General features: G+C 47.9%; 1 protein-coding gene across 3 annotated transcripts in view; it reads left to right on the top strand.

Moving 5' to 3' along the window:
• Positions 1–25,010, top strand: part of LOC106564124 (mitotic spindle assembly checkpoint protein MAD1) — a 123,048-nt gene that overhangs the window by 14,437 nt on the left and 83,601 nt on the right. For all 3 annotated transcript variants that reach the window (XM_082958565.1, XM_045690659.2, XM_045690660.2), the window contains exons 10-15: positions 2,230–2,316; positions 5,514–5,658; positions 9,285–9,425; positions 19,284–19,340; positions 20,262–20,353; positions 22,558–22,648. In XM_082958565.1, the coding sequence (XP_082814691.1) occupies positions 2,230–2,316; positions 5,514–5,658; positions 9,285–9,425; positions 19,284–19,340; positions 20,262–20,353; positions 22,558–22,648 (613 nt within the window). The remainder of the gene's footprint in view (positions 1–2,229; positions 2,317–5,513; positions 5,659–9,284; positions 9,426–19,283; positions 19,341–20,261; positions 20,354–22,557; positions 22,649–25,010) is intronic.

Below are 25,010 nucleotides of genomic sequence, written 5' to 3'. Positions count from 1 at the left end.
ACACTGAATGTCACGTGGTTCCATCTGTCTGGTTGATTCACGTCCAGTGTTCTCATGCTGTTACATTTAGTATCATTTGAGGAGTGGGTGCATCACAAGCAAAGTCATTTGTATTGTTTTACTTGGTCTGTGAACCATTAGCACAGGACATCCAGCTTAGCCAGAGTCAGTTATTTCTTAATACACTGTGTGTCTCTGGGCGTAGCTATACCACAGCCTCTGCTACAGAAACAAACGGTGCGTGGCTTCGTGTCCACGGTTTTTCTGAGATATATTCTGGTTTTTTCTAGCCCAGATTTGCGGGATGCTCTTAAAGGGGTAAACACAAATTAACCATCATGAATTAGGTTAATAAACCGTATTTAACGTTTGTCACAGAAAATAGTTTTTTTGCAGTTTTGGATCAGATGAGATGGAGGTCATTACCAGTAAATATACTGAATATAAACACAACATGCAATAATTTGATTGATTTTGAGTTACAATTCATGAGGAAGTCAGTCAATTAAAATAAATTCATTAGGCCGTAATCTATGGATTTCACACGACTTGGAATACAGATATGCACCTGTTGGTCCCAGATGCCTCACAATAGGCATCATGATCTCGATAGGGTATTTTCGTGCATTCAAATTGCAATTGTTTTCATTGTCCGTAGCTTATGCCTGCCTATACCATACCCCCAGCATGGGGCACTCTGTTCACAACGTTGACGTCAGCAAACCGCTCGCCCACACAGCGTCATACATACGGTCTGCGGTTGAGGCAGGTTGGATGTTCTGCCAAATTCTCTAAAATGATGTTGGAGGTGGTTTATGATAGAGAAATGAACATTCAATTCTCTGGTAGCAGCTCTAGTGGACATTCTTGTAGTCAACATGCTAATTGCACGCTCCCTCAGCTTGAGACGTCTGTGGCAGTGTGTTTGATACGACTGCACATTTTAGTGGCTGTTTATTGTCCCCAGCACAAGGTGCATCTGTGTAATGATCATGCGGTTTAATCAGCTTCTTGATATGCCACACCTGTCAGGTGGATGGATTATAATACAATTTGAGAGAAATAAGCTTTTTGTTTTTGTTTTGTGCGAATGCAACATTTCCTGTGATCTTTTAGTTCAGCTCCTGAATCATGGGAGCAACACTTTACATGTTGCATTTATATATATTTCTGTTCAGTGTACGTTAATAAACTGTCACGGTGTAAAAGGTTAATAACCACTGCTCTAGACTGTAATATGAGGAGAAGGGAAGCTGGTGGAACTCATTTAATAGTTAGTCTTTAAGAACTCGAAAGAATAGAAGCTTCCAGAGAGTTTAGATTCAGCATGCTTCCCAAATGGCACCCGATTCCCTATGGGCCCTGGGCCCTGGTCAAAAGTACTGTACTATATAGGGAATAGGGTGCTACTTGGGATACTGACCGTGTTGGTTAATTGAGCTACTGTAGCGTCTAGGTCCATCAGTTAAGCTTTAGGACTGGAGACAAGCACTTTGAGAAGCTGTGTGATCTCTTTAGAACCTACCCATCTGTCTGTTCCCTCACACTAATTAGTCCTCATCTTTTCTCTATTGCTCTCTTCCCTCTCTGCTCCACCCCTGCTCTCTCTTCCCTCTCTGCTCCACCCCTGCTCTCTCTTCCCTCTCTGCTCCACCCCTGCTCTCTCTTCCCTCTCTGCTCCACCCCTGCTCTCGCTTCCCTCTCTGCTCCACCACTGCTCTCGCTTCCCACTGTCCTCCACCCCTGCTCTCGCTTCCCACTGTCCTCCACCCCTGCTCTCGCTTCCCACTGTCCTCCACCCCTGCTCTCGCTTCCCTCTCTGCTCCACCCCTGCTCTCGCTTCCCTCTCTGCTCCACCCCTGTTCTCTCTTCCCTCTCTGCCCCACCCCTGCTCTCTCTTCCCTCTCTGCCCCACCCCTGCTCTCTCTTCCCTCTCTGCCCCACCCCTGCTCTCTCTTCCCTCTCTGCTCCACCCCTGCTCTCTCTTCCCTCTCTGCTCCACCCCTGCTCTCTCTTCCCTCTCTGCTCCACCCCTGCTCTCTCTGCTCCACCCCTGCTCTCTCTTCCCTCTCTGCTCCACCCCTGCTCTCTCTTCCCTCTCTGCTCTCTGTCTCAGCAGGGTAGGAGGTTGACATGTGGTTTATCAGAATGTCTAATACACGAGGTCTGTCTCTCTGAGCTCTCTGGATGAACATGCAGTGTGTTAACCCTGTGTTGTGTCCCCTACAGGACACCAGAGGATCTGTCCAGAGAGGTGATTCAGATCCAACAGCGAGAGATCACTGTCAAACAACACAACTACACTCTCACCAGCAGGTAACACACACATCAATGATGTTTAATCAGCTTCTTCATATGCGACACCTGTCAGGTGGACGGATTGATTATCTTGGCAAAGGACAAATGCTCACTAACAGGGATGTAATATTTGAAGAGAAATAAGGGTCATTTCTGGGATCATTTATTTCAGCTCATGAGACATGGGACCATCACTTTACATGTTATATTTTTGTTCAGTGTAGTTAGCGTGCCATAGAACTATAGGTATCAGGTGCTCTGTTTAGTTAGCGTGCCATAGAACTATAGGTATCAGGTGCTCTGTTTAGTTAGCCTGCCATAGAACTATAGGTATCAGGTGCTCTGTTTAGTTAGCGTGCTATAGAACTATAGGTATCAGGTGCTCTGTTTAGTTAGCGTGCTATAGAACTATAGGTATCAGGTGCTCTGTTTAGTTAGCGTGCCATAGAACTATAGGTATCAGGTGCTCTGTTTAGTTAGCGTGCTATAGAACTATAGGTATCAGGTGCTCTGTTTAGTTAGCGTGCTATAGAACTATAGGTATCAGGTGCTCTGTTTAGTTAGCGTGCTATAGAACTATAGGTATCAGGTGCTCTGTGTAGTTGGCGTGCTATAGAACTATCTCTACTGTGATCGCCTCTCCCCTCCTTCCCCCTCCCCACCCCTCATGTGTCCAATACGGTATCTCCCCACCTCTCTCTCTCCCCCAGTAGTGTAGGCTTGATCTAAATTGTCAGACAGCTAATTAGACTCATCTTGACTTCGTTAGTACCACTACACTAACCCCCAGTATAGAGCTGTGTGTGTGTTTGTGCTAGTCGTTAGCTAACGAGCTACCCTCTCTTGATCCATACGGAGATAATTATGAAATATAACACTGTTTAGAAGCACTAGATAACGAGGAGAGATGGAGTGCAGGGGGAGGGTGGAGAGGGAGAAATCGGAGGAGGAAGCCGAAACGAGGACTGAGGAAAGTAGAGAGAACATGGAGGATATCTCTCCTTCATCTGGACCCCTACAAATCAGCCGGGCTAGACAATCTGGACCCTTTCTTTCTAAAATGATCTGCCGAAATTGTTGCAACCCCTATTACTAGCCTGTTCATCCTCTCTTTTGTCGTCTGAGATCCCCAAAGATTGGAAAGCAGCTGCGGTCATCCCCCTCTTCAAAGGGGGAGACACTCTAGACCCAAACTGCTACAGACCTATATCTATCCTACCCTGCCTTTCTAAGGTCTTCGAAAGCCAAGTCAACAAACAGATTACCGACCATTTCGAATCCCACCGCACTTTTTCCCCTATGCAATCTGGTTTCAGAGCTGGTCATGGGTGCACCTCAGCCACGCTCAAGGTCCTAAACGATATCGTAACCTCCATCGATAAGAAACAATACTGTGCTGCCGTATTCATTGACCTGGCCAAGGCTTTCGACTCTGTTAATCACCACATCCTCATCGGCAGACTCAATAGCCTTGGTTTCTCAAATGACTGCCTCGCCTGGTTCACCAACTACTTCTCTGATACAGTTCAGTGTGTCAAATCGGAGGGCCTGTTGTCCGGACCTCTGGTAGTCTCTATGGGGGTGCCACAGGGTTCAATTCTCAATTCTCTCTGTATACATCAATGATGTTGCTCTTGCTGCTGGTGAGTCTCTGATCCACCTCTACGCAGACGACACCATTCTGTATACTTCTGGCCCTTCTTTGGACACTGTGTTAACTAACCTCCAGACGAGCTTCAATGCCATACAACTCTCCTTCCGTGGCCTCCAACTGCTCTTAAATACAAGTAAAACTAAATGCATGCTCTTCAACCGATCACTGCCCGCACCTGCCCACCCGTCCAGCATCACTACTCTGGACGGTTCTGACTTAGAATATGTGGACAACTACAAATACCTAGGTGTCTGGTTAGACTGTAAACTCTCCTTCCAGACTCGCATCAATCATCTCCAATCCAAAGTTAAGTCTAGAATTGGCTTCCTATTTCGCACAAAGCATCCTTCACTCATGCTGCCAAACATACCCTCGTAAAACTGGCCATCCTACCTATCCTCGACTTCGGCCATGTCATTTACAAAATAGCCTCCAGTACCCTACTCAATAAATTGGATGCAGTCCATCACAGTGCCATCCGTTTTGTCACCAAAGCCCCATATACTACCCACCACTGCGACCTGTACGCTCTCGTTGGTTGGCCCTCGCTTCATACCCGTCGCCAAACCCACTGGCTCCAGGTCATCTACAAGACCCTGCTAGGTAAAGTTCCCCCTTATCTCAGCTCGCTGGTCACCATAGCAGCACCCACCTGTAGCACGCGCTCCAGCAGGTATATCTCTCTGGTCACCCTCAAAGCCAATTCCTCCTTCGGCTGCCTCTCCTTCCAGTTCTCTGCTGCCAATGACTGGAACGAACTACAAAAATCTCTGAAACTGGAAACCCTTATCTTCCTCACTAGCTTTAAGCACCAGCTGTCAGAGCAGCTCACAGATTACTGCACCTGTACATAGCCCATCTATAATTTAGCCCGAACAACTACCCCTTCCCCTACTGTATTTATTTATTTATTTTGCTTCTTTGCACCCCATTATTTCTATTTCTACTTTGCACTTTCTTCCACTGCAAATCCACCATTACAGTGTTTTACTTGCTATATTGTATTTACTTCGCCACCATGGCCTTTTTTGCCTTTACCTCCCTTATCTCACCTCATTTGCTCACTTTGTATATAGACTTTTCTACTATATTATTGACTGTATGTTTGTTTTACTCCATGTGTAACTCTGTGTTGTTGTATGTGTCAAACTGCTATGCTTTATCTTGGCCATGTCGCTATTGTAAATGAGAACTTGTTCTCAACTTGCCTACCTGGTTAAATAAAGGTGAAATAAAATAAATAAATAAAAGCTGTGTTCACTTCCCTTCACTGATTTGAAAGGAAATTAGTTTTAAGAACCATGCTGGAAGCTTCCTGTTGTTCATTCCTCCCAATCCAATGCTGTAAGATTTGTGGGAAGCAGTGAACAAGTGCACACTTTCGGACAATTTATTATTGGGACGCACCCATTAAGAGGGACAGAAGAGAAAGAGAGGGGGGGATTTAGGCTCCCTCCCCCCCCCCCCCCCCAGCTGTAGGTCAGTGGAGCGGTCTAAGGCTGACCTCTAGGGGGAGCTGTTCTCTACATTCTAAAGCTCTCTCCTCTCCTCCCCCCCCCAGCTGTAGGTCAGTGGAGCGGTCTAAGGCTGACCTCCAGGGGGAGCTCTTGTCGCTACGTTCTAAAGCTCTAGAAGAACAGAAGAAGAGAGAGACCCAGGAATCACTGGTCAGACGACTACAGAAGAGAGTGTTGCTGCTCACCAAGGTAGTGTGTGTGTGTGTGTGTTTGTCAGATGAACTGGTGGACACCATTGTTATGTTTCTGTGTCCATTCTGAAGGAAGTTAGAGGTCGTTTAGCGGGCCGAGGCTAACTACACTAGACTTTATCATTGCGTTAACGCTAGTTAGCAACTTCCTTCAAACTGCCTGCGGAGACGTGTATATAAATGGTATCCAGGAGTTCATGTGACTCTGGGGAAGTAGATAAAGGGCCCCCTACCAGTATCCTGAAGTCCCCCTTTAAGGAGTTCATGTGACTCTGGGGAAGTAGATAAAGGGCCCCCTACCAGTATCCTGAAGTCCCCCTTTAAGGAGGGCTTAGACGGCCTACGTTAAACTGAAGGCTCTTTGATACAGCGACTGGTGGAGGTCTTGGATAAGAGACACACCTGCTTTAGGCTGGACAATGTTTCTCATCATAGTCTCTTTCATATTAACCAACACATTCTTTAATCCGGTTACACAGAGATGACTGTGTGTGTGTGTGTGTGTGTGTGTTAGACAGAGATGACTGTGTGTGTGTGTTGACCTGGTAGAATCCTATTATCACAACAGATAAGTTGACCAAAACCAATTTTGTTTTTATAAATAAAACATGTATGAAAATAATAAAATGCTAAATGGGACTGTTATCTGTGTGTGTTGTGTTGTGTGTGTGTGTGTGTGGTGTGTTTTATCAGTTGACCTGTGTGGTTTGTTATTGAGATAATAGACAGTCAGTAGCCAGCGGGGCAGAGACTTAGTTTAGTGTGGGGGGGGGGTCACAGTAAGCATCCTGGTGGGGGGGGGTCACAGTAAGCATCCTGGTGGGGGGGGGGGTCACAGTAAGCATCCTGGTGGGGGGGGGGGTCACAGTAAGCATCCTGGTGGGGGGGGGTCACAGTAAGCGTCCTGGTGGGGGGGGGGGTCACAGTAAGCATCCTGAGTAGGACATCGAGTGTGTGTGGGGTGGGATCACAGTAAGCATCCTGGTGGGGGGGGTCACAGTAAGCATCCTGGTGGGGGGGGGGGTCACAGTAAGCATCCTGGTGGGGGGGGGTCACAGTAAGCATCCTGGTGGGGGGGGGTCACAGTAAGCATCCTGGTGGGGGGGGTCACAGTAAGCATCCTGGTGGGGGGGGGTCACAGTAAGCATCCTGGTGGGGGGGTCACAGTAAGCATCCTGGTGGGGGGGGGGTCACAGTAAGCATCCTGAGTAGGACATCGTGTGTGTGGGGGGGGTCACAGTAAGCATCCTGAGGAGGACATCGTGTGTGTGTGTGGGGGGGGGGGGTCACAGTAAGCATCCTGAGTAGGACATCGTGTGTGTGTGTGGGGGGGGGTCACAGTAAGCATCCTGAGGAGGACATCGTGTGTGTGTGTGGGGGGGGGGTCACAGTAAGCATCCTGAGTAGGACATCGTGTGTGTGTGTGTGGGGGGGGGGTCACAGTAAGCATCCTGAGTAGGACATCGTGTGTGTGTGTGTGTGTGGGGGGGAGGGTCACAGTAAGCATCCTGAGTAGGACATCGTGTGTGTGTGTGGTGGGGAGGGTCACAGTAAGCATCCTGAGTAGGACATCGTGTGTGTGGGGGGGGGTCACAGTAAGCATCCTGAGGAGGACATTGTGTGTGTGTGTGTGGGGGGGGGGGGGGGTCACAGTAAGCATCCTGAGTAGGACATCGTGTGTGTGTGTGGGGGGGGGGGGTCACAGTAAGCATCCTGAGTAGGACATCGTGTGTGTGTGTGTGGGGGGGGGGTCACAGTAAGCATCCTGAGTAGGACATCGTGTGTGTGTGTGGGGGGGGGGGGGTCACAGTAAGCATCCTGAGGAGGACATCGTGTGTGTGTGTGGGGGGGGGGGGTCACAGTAAGCATCCTGAGTAGGACATCGTGTGTGTGTGTGGGGGGGGGTCACAGTAAGCATCCTGAGTAGGACATCGTGTGTGTGTGTGGGGGGGGGGGGGTCACAGTAAGCATCCTGAGTAGGACATCGTGTGTGTGTGTGTGTGTGATTGGTCTCAGTTTATGCCAAGTTGTTTGTTCTGTGACAAGTGACTGGTGAGAAAACAACCAAAGTTGAGTCAGTCTGAATTAAACGGTCATTTCAAACCAATTTGGTTATTCTCTCTCCATCTTTCTCTTCTCCCCTCATTCTCCGCGTCTCTCCTTCGTTGTTATGCTAGACGTTGTGGCCGACTGATTTGACACGCGCTCATTCCATGATCCACAGCCGTTAACATAGAAGGAACATTCTACATTTCAGCAAGGAGACGTTCAGAATCTGTTACCGCTGAAACGGATTCAACCGCACGAATGTCCGGCCGTCCCATCTTCCAACGGTTGTTACGGTGACCGCGGTCATTTGGCTGGCCAATTACCGTCGTCCAAACATTCCGTGACCTTCACAGCCCTACCATGACCTTCACAGCCCTACCCCACACGTTCCAGAGAGAATGATTTTGAAGGAGAGTTAACCCCACAGGTCTCTGTTTAATTGACTTGGAAATGAGAGGCACATAGACACATGTTAAAGGGGGTCAGTTGTGTGCTCTTAAAGGTCAACTCCACCAGCATGAACACTTGGGATATTATTAGGAAGTATTTAGACATTTTGTGTCTAATTGTTTTTTTTTTTAATGAGGACTGTTTAATGATGAGAGAACCTCTGATATTTCCACTGTGTTGCGTTTTTAAGACGAATCCCTGAGATGACTGTTTTTTTTTTTATTATTATTTTTTTTTAATGGACATTCATTTTCAACGATCTATATAACACATCGGCGGCCATTGCTCTCTTTCCAGATAACCTTTTATTTTCATAGTGTAGATTGTAGATTTTTTTGTTACTTCTAGTAGGTCTCCAATGTTGGATGGTTGCTTGGACTGTCGCTGAGGCTGTGTTTTGTCTGTATCGTTGAAAACACTTTAGTTCAGAATGTAGCAGGGTTAGTTACTTAGCGAGCTAGCATTGCTAACGTTAGCACCAAAGCTGCAGGCTGAGAGACTTGGATTCTGGTAATGATTTCATAATAAATGTTTTAAGACTGTCGCTAAGATTTAAACTCAGCTGTTATTGTTAAACAGCATTTTTTTGCACGTAGCAGTCGGACTAGCAGATACAGGACTATGATTAGCACCGTTAGCCAGATTAGCATCTACATTCAAATACATTTTTTTCCCACATACACGTGTTTAGCAGATGTTATTGTGGGTGTAACGAAATGCTTGATAGATACAGTACTATGGTTAGCACCGTTAGCCAGATTAGCATCTACACTCAGATACAGTACTATGGTTAGCACCGTTAGCCAGATTAGCATCTACATTCTGATTATTTTTCAGGGTAATGCAGTTGATTGGTGACTATGACTACAAGCATTATAATATGATTACAACCCAAAGTGTTGTGAAATGTATTCATAGTCCCATCGGGCGGCGCACATTTGGCCCAGCGTCATCCGGGTTTGGCCGGGGTAGGCCGTCATTGTAAATAACAATTTGTTCTTAACTGACTTGCCTAGTTAAATAAATAAAAAATGGTTTATGACAAAAGCCTATGTGCCTCAATAATCAATGTGTTTTTAGTTGCCTCACAGTCTCACTGTCTCTTTTTCCGTGTGTGTATTCTAGGAGCGTGATGGGATGCGTGCTATCCTGGAGTCCTATGATAGTGAGCTGTCTTCTAGTGACTACACTCCTCAACTCAGCCGCAGACTCAGAGAGGCAGAAGATATACTGACCAAGACACAGAACCACAATACAGAGATGGAGGTACGGAGACTGTTTGTCTATCTGTGTGTACCTAGATTCAGTCCTATGTAGCAGAATTTGAAATGGTGTTTTTTTTTTTTTTTAATTACATTGGATAAAAGTAGACAAAGCTACACAATGGTATCTCATACACTACAGTTGAGGAACAATGGGAAAGTTATTCTGCTTTGAAGTCGATCAACTTGTAAACTCACTTTTGAGAAAATGGCCTTTGAATGTTTTGGTATCTAGTGAAGAGCTCTTCTTTGTCTACACCCATTCAGCATAGTTCACACCTTCTTAAGCTTTAGCCCCACCCATCTCGTTTTGCTCTCGGAGCGAACACTTGGCGCTCTACTAACAGTACACTTTAGTTTAGTTAGGTAAACAATGAACCTAGCTAGGTAAACAAAGTTTATGATCACACACGTCACTTAACGTTAGCTAACGAGCCAACCAGTTAACGTTAGCTAGTTAAACAACAATGCGACAGTGCTGGGAGCTAACCAACCAGGTTCAATGTTAGCTAGCTAACATCAGGCTCTAACTAGAAAAGTAAATGGTTCTGGGATACAAATAATATCAGCTAGGGAACCAGCCAGCTAACATTAGCTAGCTAGCTAACAGTACACTGTAGCTTGAAATGAAACCATTTTCTGTCAATTAGAAACGTGTAATATCTGAAAATGTAGCTAACTATCTTACCTGTATACATCATTATGCATGATGGATGCGTCTTCCTGTCAGGAATGCCATGCCACGATTGCCCCTTAGTTTGAAGATGTAATCCGGAGACAGGTGTTTTCTCCATCTCTATAGCTATCATACTCTAATTCCACTGATTTTCAAAACTTGATCCTTCAGAAAGTGGAGAGCAACACTTATGCAGCTCCTCTACACTACATTTCATAGAGGATTACCAACACAGACTGACGAGCTCATAGGCAGGACCCTTATGTAGGGCGGACCCTTATGTAGGGCGGACCAATCTGAACTCCTCTCTCTGCACATAGCCTAGTTTCCCGAATCGGGTCACATTTATACAGTTGAAGTCGTAAGTTTACATACACCTTAGCCAAATACATTTAAATTAAAATTTTCAGTTCCTGACATTTAATCCTTGGAAAAGTTGCTGTCTTAGGTCAGTTAGGATCACCACTTTATTTTAAGAATGTGAAATGTCAGAATAATAGCAGAGAGAGAGAGATTTATTTAATATTTTATTCATTTCATCACATTCCCAGTGGGTCAGAAGTTTAAATACACTCAATTATTATTTGGCAGCATTGCCTTTAAATTGTTTAACTTGGGTCAAATGTTTCGGGTAGCCTTCTACAAGCTTCCCACAATAAGTTGGGTGAATTTTGGCCCATTCCTCCTGACAGAGCTGGTGTACCTGAGTCAGGTTTGTAAGCCTCCTTGCTCGCACACGCTTTTTCAGTTCTGCCCACAAATGTTCTATAGGATTGAGGTCAGGGCTTTGTGATGGCCACTCCAATACCATGACTTTGTTGTCCTTAAGCCATTTTGCCACAACTTTGGAAGTATGCTTGCGGTCATTGTCCATTTGGAAGACCCATTTACGACCAAGCTTTAACTTCCTGACTGATGTCTTGAGATGTTGCTTCAATATATCCACATAGTTTTTCCTTTCCTCATGATGCCATCTATTTTGTGACGTGCACCAGTCCCTCCTGCAGCAAAGCACCCCCACAACATGATGCTGCCACCCCAGTGCTTCACGGTTGGGATGGTGTTCTTCGGCTGGCAAGCCTCCCCCTTTTCCCTCCAAACATATCTGTGACGTAGAAGTCCGTCACTGGCCGCGGGCAGCATTTGGTACTTTAACGCACGCACACATTCATCACTCCTCCCTGCTCCGTTATCAGATAAGTTAACAATGTGGGTCGACACACAAGTTAACGTCTCTATCTTGGTACATACATTTCACACTTACTTCAGTAACCAGTTAGGGTATAAAGAAATAAAGACAGGTGTTCATATTTAATATAAGCAATATTTAGTATACTTATCAATGTTATGGATGAGCGCGGTTGTTTGTTCTGTTCCTCTCTCTCTCTCCATCTCTGTAGCTTCCAGGTATGCTGGATAAGGACCCGAGCTAAGGGAATTGGGCTTACTTTGTAGTGCCTGTCCGGAATGGCTCATTAATGTAAACGGGCATTTTGGATTGAGCTGTGGGTGGGGCAGCTTTGTTTTTAAGCTGTCCCATAAGGTATACGTTTGATGGCAGTACTGTTGTTTTGTTCCGGAATCACTATGTAAATAAACACCGTTGCACAGAAGAACTTTTGCGGCTCCGCCATCTTTTTATTTTTTATAGAGGTTAGGTTTTCCAGTTTAGCCTTCTGGCCTACTCTACGTGACATATGGTGGCAGCAGTGGGATGGCGCACCGCAAATCAGTGAATTCCAACAAGAGAGGTAAAGGAATGCGTACAGGATTGCGTTCTCAGCAGCAGCATCAACTGTCATAAAAGGTAATTGAAGTTGAAACTGGGTGGAATACCATGGAATCTTCTGGTGAAGAGGTTAATTATGAGAAACTAGGAGCCCGACCAAGGGGCCAAACACAACCAGAACTGTTTGAACTACCGGTTGAACCAGCAGATATAGCAATAAGAGACCAGCTGACTGAAGGAGCAGTTGGGGGACCAGAACCACACCCAACCATGGTAGCCCTTTTCCAGCAACTTTTCACCTGCCTTGAGAAGAGGGACGAAGACCTCAAGCAGGAGTTTCGGGGCCTACGCCAATCTATCCTCACAGCTCCTCACCAAGCGGAACTCGTCAGTGAGAGCCCAAGATTGGGTCTGCCAACACCAGGACAACAAAGGCTCGACGCAGCAGGGACTTCAACTCCACAGCAGGATCCCCAAGCAGTAATGAGGCCAGCCCCAGCACCAGGAGACCAGTCCAGCAGTGTTAACGTTCATCTTCCAGCATTCCTGAGGAAGGAGCCAAAGATGCCCTCATACCAGCAGGGGGAGGACATTGAAAACTACTTGCTGAGGTTTGAGCGAATGGCCAAGACGTGGCAGTGGCCGGAGGTAGAGTGGGCCTGCAGGCTTGTCCCATTGCTCACGGGCAAGGCCTTAGAGGCTTACACAGCAATGGATGAGGGGCTGTCCAACGTCTACAAGGGCTTGAAGGAAGCGCTGCTGATGAAGTTCGACATCTCCTCGGAGACCTACCGTCAACGCTTTAGAGCTGCATCGACGCCATCGGGTGAGTCACCGACAGAGACGTACCACCGCCTCAAGGGTCTCTACCGACGATGGGTTCAACCAGAGGAGAAGACACAGGACGAGATCGGTGAGGTCATCATCCTCGAGCAACTTCTACAAGTTCTACCACACGACATTCGAACCTGGGTTCGAGAGCACGAGCCCAAGGACGGGCTTATGGCGGCCAAGCTTGCGCTGCAGTACCATAATGCACGTAAAGGGGGCCCACCACGACCTGCAGCACCCGCTCCAAGGAGTCTCCGAGACACAAGGGACATCAGAGATACCCGAGATGGTGGAGGTAACTCTGGGGGTTATGTGTCTGGGAGGAGGGAGGTAAGGGATTATGCAGTTCGCTCTGATGGGAGGGGTCTGACCTGTTTTTACTGCCGACAGCAGGGGCACAAGGCTTCAATGTGTCCGCTACGTAAATCCAAGCTCTCAGGTTACTGTTATGTGCCCAGAGAGGGGGATGGTGTTCAGAATAGACAGACTGGGGAAGGGTCAGTCTTGGTACCTGTAAAAGTGAATGGTAAAAGTCTTACTGCAATGATTGACACCGGCAGTTCCCTGTCGTTGATCAGAAAATGTAATGTCCCTGTTAATGACATTGATTACGGTCACCAGACACTGATCCAATGTGTCCATGGTGACCAGTCACAGCAGCCCACAGCTGAACTCACAGTGGAGATTCAGGGTCAGAAATACCTCCTCAAAGTTGGGGTAATGGAGAAGCTACCATTTGAGATGATTTTGGGGAGGGATGTGCCTGTACTCTCTGATCTGTTGGGAAGTGTGGGGGGTCAGCTATATGAGCAGTCAGTTTGCCAGTCTGATGTTCAGGTGACATGTTCAGTTGTCACTCGTGCACAGGCCAAAGCTGGTTTACAACCTCTGCCTGACTTGTGTGATAGTCTGTGTGAGGGGGGAACCAAAGGGCCCAGAAAGTCACGCCGCCAGCGGCGTCTTGAGAACTATGTGGGAACCCCTGTACCTGTTGCTGATGTGTCTGGGTTAGAAGTGCAATGGGAAGTTCCACAAAATTTTGCTACACTGCAGAAGGCTGATGCAACCTTGAAAGGTTTATTTGATAAGGCCTTAGCTGGGGACAGCCAATCTTCATGTGGGGGAATATACACAGTAGACAACCACATACTCTACCTTGGGTCAGAAGCAGATAGCAGGAAGTTAGTGGTGCCATCTACATGTAGACCACTTGTTCTCAACCTTGCACATACAGTTCCATGGGCAGGCCATCTAGGGCAACATAAGACCTATCTTAGGCTAGGCTCCCGTTTCTTTTGGCCCTCCATGTATACTGATGTACAAACATACTGCAAAACATGCCCCACGTGCCAGAAAACCAGTGCTGTCCGTAGGTCTGACCGGGCTCCTCTATGTTCACTGCCAGTTATCTCTACCCCATTCAAGAGAATTGCAATGGACATTGTTGGACCCTTGGAGAAGAGTAGTGCAGGTTACCAGTATATATTGGTGATCTGTGACTATGCCACCCGGTTCCCAGAAGCCTTCCCACTCCGTTCCATAACCACTCCAAAAATAATCAGTGCTCTTGTTCAGCTCTTTTCTCGTGTAGGAATCCCAGATGAAATCCTGACGGACCAAGGCACAAACTTCACTTCACGACTGATGGTTCAACTCCACCGACAGCTGGGCATTAAAGGCTTGAGGACCACTCCCTACCATCCCCAAACGGATGGGCTTGTAGAGAGATTCAATCAAACGCTCAAGAATATGCTGAGGAAGTTTGTGGCTGACACTGGTAAAGACTGGGATAAGTGGTTACCCTTTCTGCTTTTTGCTTACAGGGAGGTGCCTCAGGCATCGACAGGTTTCTCACCATTCGAACTCCTCTATGGATGGCCAGTGCAGGGACCACTGGACCTGCTGAAGAAGTGCTGGGAAGGTTGCCCAGTAGCTACCTCAGGACAGGGGATTGTCCAGTACGTTCTCCAGATGCGAGACAGGCTGGAGCGGTACCGAGAGGAAGCTAGGGCAAACCTTCAGCAAGCCCAGAAGGCCCAGAAGCGAGGGTATGACCAGCACGCTCGCCACAGAGCGTTTGAGCCAGGACAGAAAGTCCTGCTCCTCCTTCCCTCGTCAACCAGCAAGCTCCTTGCGCAGTGGCAAGGGCCGTACCTAATCGGGAGGAAGATGGGCCCGGTGACCTACGAGGTGCTGCACCCGGACAAGGGTAAGGAGAAGCAAACCTACCATGTGAACCTCCTCAAGGCCTGGGAGGAGAAAGGGGAACTCTCCAAGGTAAAGTCCTTTCTGGTCCGCAGAGTAGAAGAAGAGGACGAGTCAGATGGGGTCACAGAGGCATGGAAAGGACGAGCAGAGGTCATACTGGCTCACCTAGAAGAAGACAAGCAAGATGAGCTGAAGCAGCTGTTTGGCAAGTATCCGGCCCTCTTCAGTCAGAGGCCAGGAAGAACCAAAGTCCTGGAACACGTCATTCGTTTGAAGCCTGGCCAGAACCCTGTCCGCCAGCATCCTTACCGTGTGCCTGAGAGGCTGGTGGTAGCCCTCAAAGAAGAGGTCCACACCATGATAGAGATGGATGTTGTCGAGCCATCATCAAGTGAATGGAGCAGCCCTATTGTCATTGTCCCAAAGAAGGATGGCTCTTTGCGTGTCTGCATGGACTTCCGTAAGGTGAATGCCATCTCCCAGTTTGATGCCTACCCCATGCCCCGCATTGACGACTTACTGGAGAGAATCGGTAGAGCTCATTACATCACCACATTGGATTTCTGCAAAGGGTACTGGCAGGTGCCCCTGGACGAACAATCCAAGGCCTACACTGCCTTCCGGACACCGATGGGCCTGTTCCAGTTTAAGGTCATGCCGTTTGGCCTTCATGGGGCCCCTGCAACTTTCCAGAGGCTTATGGACAAGGTCCTCCAGGACTGTGACGATTACTGTGCTGCTTACTTGGATGACGTGGTGATCTACAGCCACTCCTGGGAGGAGCACATACAGCATCTTAGCAGAGTCCTGGGGAAGATCCATGATGCAGGCCTCACGCTTAACCTCCTGAAGTGTGAGTGGGCAAAACAGGAGACTAAGTATCTGGGTTACCAGCTGGGTAAGGGTGAAGTTCGACCTCAGGTGGACAAAGTGGAGTCCATCAGGAACAGCCCTCAACCCAGAACCAAGACACAGGTGAAGTCCTTCCTAGGTCTGGCAGGATGGTACCGGAGATTCATTCCGCAGTTTTCGACCATCGCTGTCCCTCTAACCAACCTCACTTCAAAGGTGGCCAGCAACCCTGTGAAGTGGACTGAGGAGTGTGAGGAAGCCTTCAGGATACTGAAAAAACGACTGTGCTCATTCCCTGTTCTCCAGACCCCTGATTTTCAGAAGAGGTTTCTCGTGCAGGTGGACGCTTCGGCTGTGGGAATTGGAGCTGTACTGGCCCAAGGGGAGCCAGGAGAAGAGCTTCCTGTACTGTACCTGAGTCGGAAGCTGTTGCCGAGGGAAACCAGGTATTCGACAATCGAGAAGGAGTGCCTGGCTATAAAGTGGGCCCTAGATAGCCTCCGTTACTACCTTCTTGGGAGGGAATTTGACCTGCACACAGACCACAGAGCACTGACCTGGATCCAGACCATGAAGGACCGGAATTCTCGTGTGACCAGGTGGTATCTGGAGCTCCAGCCTTTCAGGTTCTGTGTCCGTCATAAGGCAGGAAAAGAAAATGTCACGGCAGACTACCTATCCAGACTCCCGAACCTGGTCGCTTCAGGAGAGGAGGAAGGTAATGTGACGTAGAAGTCCGTCACTGGCCGCGGGCAGCATTTGGTACTTTAACGCACGCACACATTCATCACTCCTCCCTGCTCCGTTATCAGATAAGTTAACAATGTGGGTCGACACACAAGTTAACGTCTCTATCTTGGTACATACATTTCACACTTACTTCAGTAACCAGTTAGGGTATAAAGAAATAAAGACAGGTGTTCATATTTAATATAAGCAATATTTAGTATACTTATCAATGTTATGGATGAGCGCGGTTGTTTGTTCTGTTCCTCTCTCTCTCTCCATCTCTGTAGCTTCCAGGTATGCTGGATAAGGACCCGAGCTAAGGGAATTGGGCTTACTTTGTAGTGCCTGTCCGGAATGGCTCATTAATGTAAACGGGCATTTTGGATTGAGCTGTGGGTGGGGCAGCTTTGTTTTTAAGCTGTCCCATAAGGTATACGTTTGATGGCAGTACTGTTGTTTTGTTCCGGAATCACTATGTAAATAAACACCGTTGCACAGAAGAACTTTTGCGGCTCCGCCATCTTTTTATTTTTTATAGAGGTTAGGTTTTCCAGTTTAGCCTTCTGGCCTACTCTACGTGACAATATCGATGGTCATTATGGCAAAAAAGTTATATTTTGTTTCATCAGACCAGAGGACATTTCTCCAAAAAGTACGATTTTTGTCCCCATGTGCATTTGCAAACTGTAGTCTGGCTTTTTTATGGCGGTTTTGGAGCAGTGGCTTCTTTCTTGCTGAGTGGCCTTTCAGGTTATGTCGATATAGGACTCGTTTTACTGTGGATATAGATATTTTTGTACCTGTTTCCTCCAGCATCTTCACAAGGTCCTTTGCTGTTGTTCTGGGATTGATTTGCACTTTTCGCACCAGAGTACGTTCATCTCTAGGAGGCAGAACACGTCTCCTTCATGAGTGGTATGACGGCTGCGTGGTCCCATGGTGTTTATACTTGCGTACTATTGTTTGTACAGATAAACTTGGTACCTTCAGGCATTTGGAAATTGCTCCCAAGGATGAACCACACTTGTGGAGGTTTACAATTTTATTGATGAGGTCTTGGCTGATTTCTTTAGATTTTCCCATGATTTCAAGCAGAGAGGCATAGAGTTTGAAGGTAGGCCTTGAAATACATCCACAGGTACACCTCCAATTGACTCAAATTATGTCAATTAGTTTATCAGAAGCTTCTAAAGCCATGATGTAATTTTCTGGGATTTTCCAAGTTGTTTAAAGGCACAGTCAACTTAGTGTATGTAAACTTCTGACCCACTGGAATTGTGATACAGTGAATTATAGGTGAAATAATCTGTCTGTAAACAATTGTTGGAAAAATTACTTGTCATGCACAAAGTAGATGTCCTAACCGACTTGCCAAAACTATAATTTGTTAAAACAAGAAATTTGTGGAGTTGTTGAAAAACGAGTTTCATTGACTCCAACCTAAGTGTATGTAAACTTCCGACTTCAACTGTGCATATATTTATGTTATGTTGACACCACTTCAAATTAGTGGATTCGGCTATTTCAGCCACACCCGTTGCTGACAGGTGTATAAAATTGAGCACACAGCCATGCAATCTCCCTAGACAAACATTGGCAGTAGAATGGCCTTACTGAAGAGCTCGGTGACTTTCAATGTGACACCGTCATAGAATGCCACCTTTCCAACAAGTCAGTTTGTGAAATTTCTGCCCTGCTAGAGCTGCCCCGGTCAACTTTAAGTGCTGTTATTGTGAAGTGGAAACATCTAGAAGCAACAATGGCTCAGCCGTGAAGTGGTAGGCAACACGACCTCAGCAGAACGGGACCGCCGAGTGCTGAAGTGCATTGCTTGTAAAAATTGTCTGTCCTCTGTTGCAACACTCACTACCGAGTTCCAAACTGCCCTCTGCCCTCTGGAAGCCCTCTGGAAGCAACATCAGCACAATGACAGATACGTTTCTAATTTTGACAGACAGTGGTTTCATTTCAAGCTACAGTGTACTGTTCGCTAGCTAACGTTAGCTGGCTGGTTTCCTAGCTGATGTTGTTATTCGTATCCCAGAGCCGTGTTCATGCAGGGTGGTAACCACGTGATCTGAGCTTCAATGGGTTTCCATGGCCGAGCAGCCGCACACAAGCCTAACATCACCATGCTCAATGACACTTGCGGCTGGACTGGTGTAAAGCTCGACGCCACTGGACTCTGGAGCAGTGGAAACGCCTTCTCTGGAGGGATTAATCACGCTTCACCATCTGGCAGTCTGACGGGCGAATCTGGGTTTGGTGGATGCCAGGAGAGAACTACCTGCCCCAATGCATAGTGCCAACTGTAGTTTGGTGGAGGAAGAATAATGGTCTGGGGCTGATTTCATGGTTTGGGCTAGGCCCCTTAGTTCCTGTGAAGGGAAATATTAGCGCTACAGCATATAAAAACATTCTAGATGATTCTGTGCTCCCAACTTTGTGGCAGTTTGGGGAAGGCCCTTTCCTGTTTCAGCATGACAATGCCCCTTCGCACAAAGCAAGGTCCATACAGAAATGGTTTGTCGAGATCGATATGGAAGAACTTGACTGTCCTTCACAGATCGCTGACTGCGAGCCAGGCCTGATCGCCCAACATCAATGCCTGACCTCACTAATGCTCTTGTGGCTGAATGGAAGCAAGTCCCCGCAGCAATGTTCCAACATCTAGTGGAAAGCCTTCCAGGAAGAGTGGAGGCTGTTATAGAATATTTCGCTCTCCACCGGTCTTTCTCTCGCTCTCTCCCTGCTGTGCGGACACACACACACACACACACACATACACACACACACACACACCTTGTCTAAGTGGTGTTTTTCTCCCTCTTCTGCAGGTTCTGTTGACTAAAGCCCAAGAGGAGGCTGGGGCCCTCAAACAACAAGTACAGACTGTGAGTGTACACACCCGCACACACACGCTCTGTGAAATAAAGCGTGTTTTTCCTAGACGGCGATCGTTTATAACACACACTTGGCTGTTCCTGTTGCCGGGGTAACGTCACAATTGCCGTGGTGATGGGAAGTGACACGTGTGAAATCATCTCGTCTCGCCACACACACACACACCCTCTCATCTCTCCACCTTGTGATTACCTCTCCGTCTGAGGAGAGACAGAAGAGGGAGATAGGAATGAATAAATGTATCATTGTGTGTCTGAGTGGTGTTGAATCACCAGCCGCGTCCCTCTCCTCCTCTCATCCCTTGTTACCCAGCCATCTCCTTCATTGATTAGTTTACATCAGAGGAGAGACAGATGGAGGGGGATGCACCTGTCTGCTGTCTGTTTAGGGAATAGTGGTATAGATCATTTAGAGAGGGAGGTGCAATATGAGGGGGGGAGGAAGAAGAGATGGAAGAAGGGAGAGGGGGCTGGAGGGAGGGGGAAGAAGGGAGAGGGGGCTGGAGGGAGGGGGAAGATGGGAGAGGGGGCTGGAGGGAGGGGGAAGATGGGAGAGGGGGCTGGAGAAGGTGGGAAGATGGGAGAGGGGGCTGGAAGGAGGGCCGGAGGGAGGGGGAAGAAGGGAGAGAGGGCCGGAGAAGGTGGGAAGATGGGAGAGGGGGCTGGAAGGAGGGCCGGAGGGAGGGGGAAGAAGGGAGAGAGGGCCGGAGGGAGGGGGAAGAAGGGAGAGAGGGCCGGAGGGAAGGGGAAGAAGGGAGAGAGGGCCGGAGGGAAGGGGAAGAAGGGAGAGAGGGCCGGAGGGAGTGGGGAGAGGGGGCTGGAGGGAGGGCCGAGGGAGGGGGAAGGCATCGGAGTGATTGGATATGTTTTTATGTTAGTCTGGGTTAGTAAGTGTGTGTCTCTGTGTTCTAGATGGAGTTGGAGCTGGATGTTATGAAGAAGCAGCAAGACTCCGTCGCCGAGGGCAACCCCTTAGCAACGAACGAGGAAGTCAACACACTCCGGTAACTCACACACTTAACACCAGTAGAGAGGTGAAGTATCTGTAGGAATACCATACTGAACCATTTACAGAGAGGACGAGAGAGAGTTCAGATGACTGGAGGGTGAGAGAGGAGAGAGAATGGAGTGGGCGCGGGGGCCAGGCGGCGGGCTTGGGGAGCGCGGGGGCCAGGCGGCGGGCTAGGGGATCGCGGGGGCCAGGCGGCGGGCTAGGGGAGCGCGGGGGCCAGGCGGCGGGCTAGGGGAGCGCGGGGGCCAGGCGGCGGGCTAGGGGAGCGCGGGGGCCAGGCGGCGGGCTAGGGGAGCGCGGGGGCCAGGCGGCGGGCTAGGGGAGCGCGGGGGCCAGGCGGCGGGCTAGGGGAGCGCGGGGGCCAGGCGGCGGGGCTTATAGTAATGTATTCATCTCGTGAGACATGATTCTGTCTGGTCCATCAATATACATGAAGGAATGGAGTGGCTGGGAGAAGAGGTTAGTTAGAGAGGTGGGGGTGAAGAGAGGCTGGGAGAAGAGGTTAGTTAGAGAGGTGGGGGTGAAGAGAGGCTGGGAGAAGAGGTTAGTTAGAGAGGTGGGGGTGAAGAGAGGCTGGGAGAAGAGGTTAGTTAGAGAGGTGGGGGTGGAGAGAGGCTGGGAGAAGAGGTTAGTTAGAGAGGTGGGGTGGTGAGGAGGAGAGGCTGGGGGAAGAGGTTAGTTAGAGAGGTGGGGGTGGAGAGAGGCTGAGAGAAGAGGTTAGTTAGAGAGGTGGGGGTGAAGAGAGGCTGGGAGAAGAGGTTAGTTAGAGAGGTGGGGGTGGAGAGAGGCTGGGAGAAGAGGTTAGTTAGAGAGGTGGGGTGGTGAGGAGGAGAGGCTGGGGGAAGAGGTTAGTTAGAGAGGTGGGGGTGGAGAGAGGCCGAGAGAAGAGGTTAGTTAGAGAGGTGGGGGTGAAGAGGGAAGAGGAGAGTGATGCGAGGTCCACTTAGAGATTGGGAGCGATAGAGCGATGCAGGGGGAGAATCAAGTCGTTGATAATGTCATGTAGAGTGAAGGAGACAGGAAGTCTATGGAGGAAGTCCCCCTGACATTACTATGACACTGGAGATCAACAAGCTCCCTCAACTACTAGACACAACACACAACGTTAGAACACTAAATTATACAACAGTGGAACATTAAAACTGTTCATAGGTTGCCCCCTGTCACTCTGTCGCGTCATGCCGACGTTATGAACGTTGTCAAGATGGCTTCCAGCGGCGACGTCACAGTGCTGACCTAAAGTCATTCTGGACAGACTGACAGTCATGTAGTGTAAATTACACCGAAGAGTCTGGAAATACCATGACGCTGCTAAAGTAGGCAAATGTTTAGTAGGAAACAACTTTTCCAGCATTTTCATTTCCTCAAATGGACTTTAGACAGATGGCAATGTTGTCATTAGCTAGCAAAGTTTGTCAAAAATAGCTAGCGATGCTAACGTTATACTGCATCTAAAGTCTATCTGGTGACATCAAAATGATGACCAAAGGTTTTCCTATTAATTATTTGCCTCCATTGGAATGTCATTGTGTTTCCAAGCCACTATAATTTGCTTTTGGAGAAATGTTCATCAGCGTTAATTGACTGTGTATTGAGTAGAATGCTCAGTCGGGCGTCAGTCCAAAACAAACGCTCAAAACAATATTGTAAGGAAACATGCAGCCCATGAATAGAACATAGAACTATGGAACACAGAAGTGTAGAATATAGAACTATGGAACACAGAAGTGTAGAATAAAGAACATTACAATGTGAGAAGTGATCTTGGTGCTTTATCTAGTTATCTTGCTGGGTTATTAAATGACTATTAGATGGTGTTCATGTCGTCATGACGACGATACGTTTACATCACAATGGCCTGACACACCTGCTTTCCACTTACTTACCTACCTTATGTAGACGACACACACACACACACACACACACACACACACACACACACACACACACACACACACACACACACACCCCCCCCCCCCCCCCTTTACAATCAATTACACACGTTGTGATTAGCGTCTCTGTTTCACTACAGTCTGTATATCAAAACAAACATTCAGCTCATTAATGGAGAGGAGAGACACATAGACGCACACACACCGCTTCATTACACTCAGAATGATGATCGCTGTTGAGCTCATTCGTCTAATGTGGTGTGTGTGTGTGTGTGTGTGTGTGTGTGTGTGTGTGTGTCGGCAGGCTGAACATTGAGGAGTTGGAGGGAGAGCGACAACGTCTTGAAGAACAGAACAATGTTCTAGAGCTGAGGCTGGAGAGACACAACTTACAGGTACACAGTCGTGTGTGTGTGTGAGGACTCGACATACAGGGCTGCTCTCTGACCCGGGAGGTTTTGGAAACTCATCCACGTCAGTGGCCTGAATCAGCCTGTAAGATAATATTTGAATAATGCTGTTTGCAATCTAGACTGATGGATGAAAAAACGCTGCATTCCCAAAGCTGTTAGTTCACTATGTAGATGATCTATCAGCCTAGTTTGAGCTGAATAATAATAATAATAATAATCTGTTGGGCAGCAAGAGCACACAGCTCTCAAACAACTTGATAGTCACTCAGAGGGGGCAGCACTGAGCTAGCCTGCAGCGTCACTTCCTGGAGAATCTCAAACTGCGCGTGCCATGTTTCCAAAACCTCCATGTAGCAAGATGGCGACATGCTGAAATGACACTTCCTGATCTTCAAATGCGCCGCTGAGACTTCACATGGGAAACAATGGGGAGACGTCATCAAATAAAATACAATGTTATTGGTCACATACACATGGTTAGCAGATGTTATTGGTCACATACACATGGTTAGCAGATGTTATTGGTCACATGCACGTGGTTAGCAGATGTTATTGGTCACATACACATGGTTAACAGATGTTATTGCGAGTGTAGTGAAATGCTTGTGCTTCTAGTTCCGACAGTGCAGCAGTATGTAACAGGTAATATCTAACAATTCCACAACAACTACCTTATACACACAATCTAGTAAAGGAGTGGGATGAGAATATATGGATGAGCAGTGACAGAGCAGCTAAGATGCAATAGATAGTATAGAATAGATAGTATAGAATAGATAGTGTTGGATTCAGTACACAAATCAGATCAAATTGTATTAGTCACATGTGCCGGATACAACCAATGTAGATCTTACAGTGAAATGCTTACTGACAAGCCCTTAACCAACAACGCCGTTTTAAGAAAATGCGTGAATAAATTAAATTAAGAGATAAGAATAACATGATTAAAGAGCAGCAGTAAATAACAGTGGGGCTATATACAGGGGGTACCGATGCAGAGTCAATGTGCGGGGGCACCGGTGTCCAGGTAACAGAGGTATAATGTACATTTGGTTAGAGTTATTAAAGTCACTTATGCATAGATAATAAGAGTAGCAGCAGTGTTCCAGAGGGCGGGGGGTGCAATGCAAATTGTTTGGGTAGCCATTTGATTAGCTGTTCAGGAGTCTTATGGCTTGGGGGGTAGAAGCTATTTAGGAGTCTCTTGGACCTAGACTTGGCGCTCCGGTACCGCTTGCCGTGCGGTAGCAGAGAGAACAGTCTATGACTAGGGTGCCTGGAATCTTTGACAATTTTTATGGTCTTCCTCTGACACCGCCTGGTATAGAGGTCCTGGATGGCAGGAAGCTTGGCCCCAGTGATGTACTGGGCCATAGGCACTACCCTCTGTAGTGCCTTGTAGTCGGACGCCGAGCAGTTGCCATACCAGGCAGTGATGCAACCCGTCAGGATGCTCTCGATGGTGCAACTCTAAACTTTTGAGGATCTGAGAACCCATGCCAAATCTTTTCAGTCTCCTGAGGGGGAATAGGTTTTGTCGTGCCCTCTTCACGACTGTCTTGGTGTGCTTGGATCATGTTAGTTTGTTGGTGATGTGGACGCCAAGGAACTTGAAGCTCTCAACCTTCTCCACTACAGCCCCGTCGATGAGAATGGAGGCGTGCTCGGTCCTCTTTTTCCTGTAGTCCACAATCATCTCCTTTGTCTTGATCATGTTGAGGGAGAGGTTGTTGTCCTGGCACCACACGGTCTGGTCTCTGACCTCCTCCCTATAGGCTGTCTCATCGTTGTCGGTGATCAGGCCTACCACTGTTGTGTCATCAGCAAACTTAATGATGGTGTTGGAGTCGTGCCTGGTCGTGCAGTCATGAGTGAACATGGAGTACAGGAGGGGACTGAGCACGCACGCCGTGTTGAGGATCAGTGTGGTGGATGTGTTGTTACCTACCCTCACCACCTGGGGGTGGCCCGTCAGGAAGTCCAGGATCCAGTTGCAGAGGGAGGTGTTTAGTCCCAGGGTATTTAGCTTAGTGATGAGCTTTGTGGGCACTAAGATGTTGAACGCTGAGCTGTAGTCAATGAAAAGCATTCTCACATAGGTGTTCCTTTTTGTCCAGGTGGGAAAGGGCAGTGTGGAGTGCAATAGAGATTGCATCATCTGTGGATCTGTTGTTACGGTATGCAAATTGGAGTGGGTCTAGTTTTTCTGCGATAATGGTGTTGATGTGAGCCATGGCCAGCCTTTCAAAGCATTTCATGGCTACAGACATGAGTGCTATGGGTCGCTAGTCATATAGGCAGGTTACCTTAGTGTTCTTAGGCACAGGGACTATGGTGGTCTGCT

Source organism: Salmo salar, chromosome 12 (assembly GCF_965601325.2).
Source record: "Salmo salar chromosome 12, fSalSal1, whole genome shotgun sequence".
NCBI classification, from domain to species: domain Eukaryota; kingdom Metazoa; phylum Chordata; class Actinopteri; order Salmoniformes; family Salmonidae; genus Salmo; species Salmo salar.
This window is presented reverse-complemented; position numbering and strand designations above follow the sequence as displayed.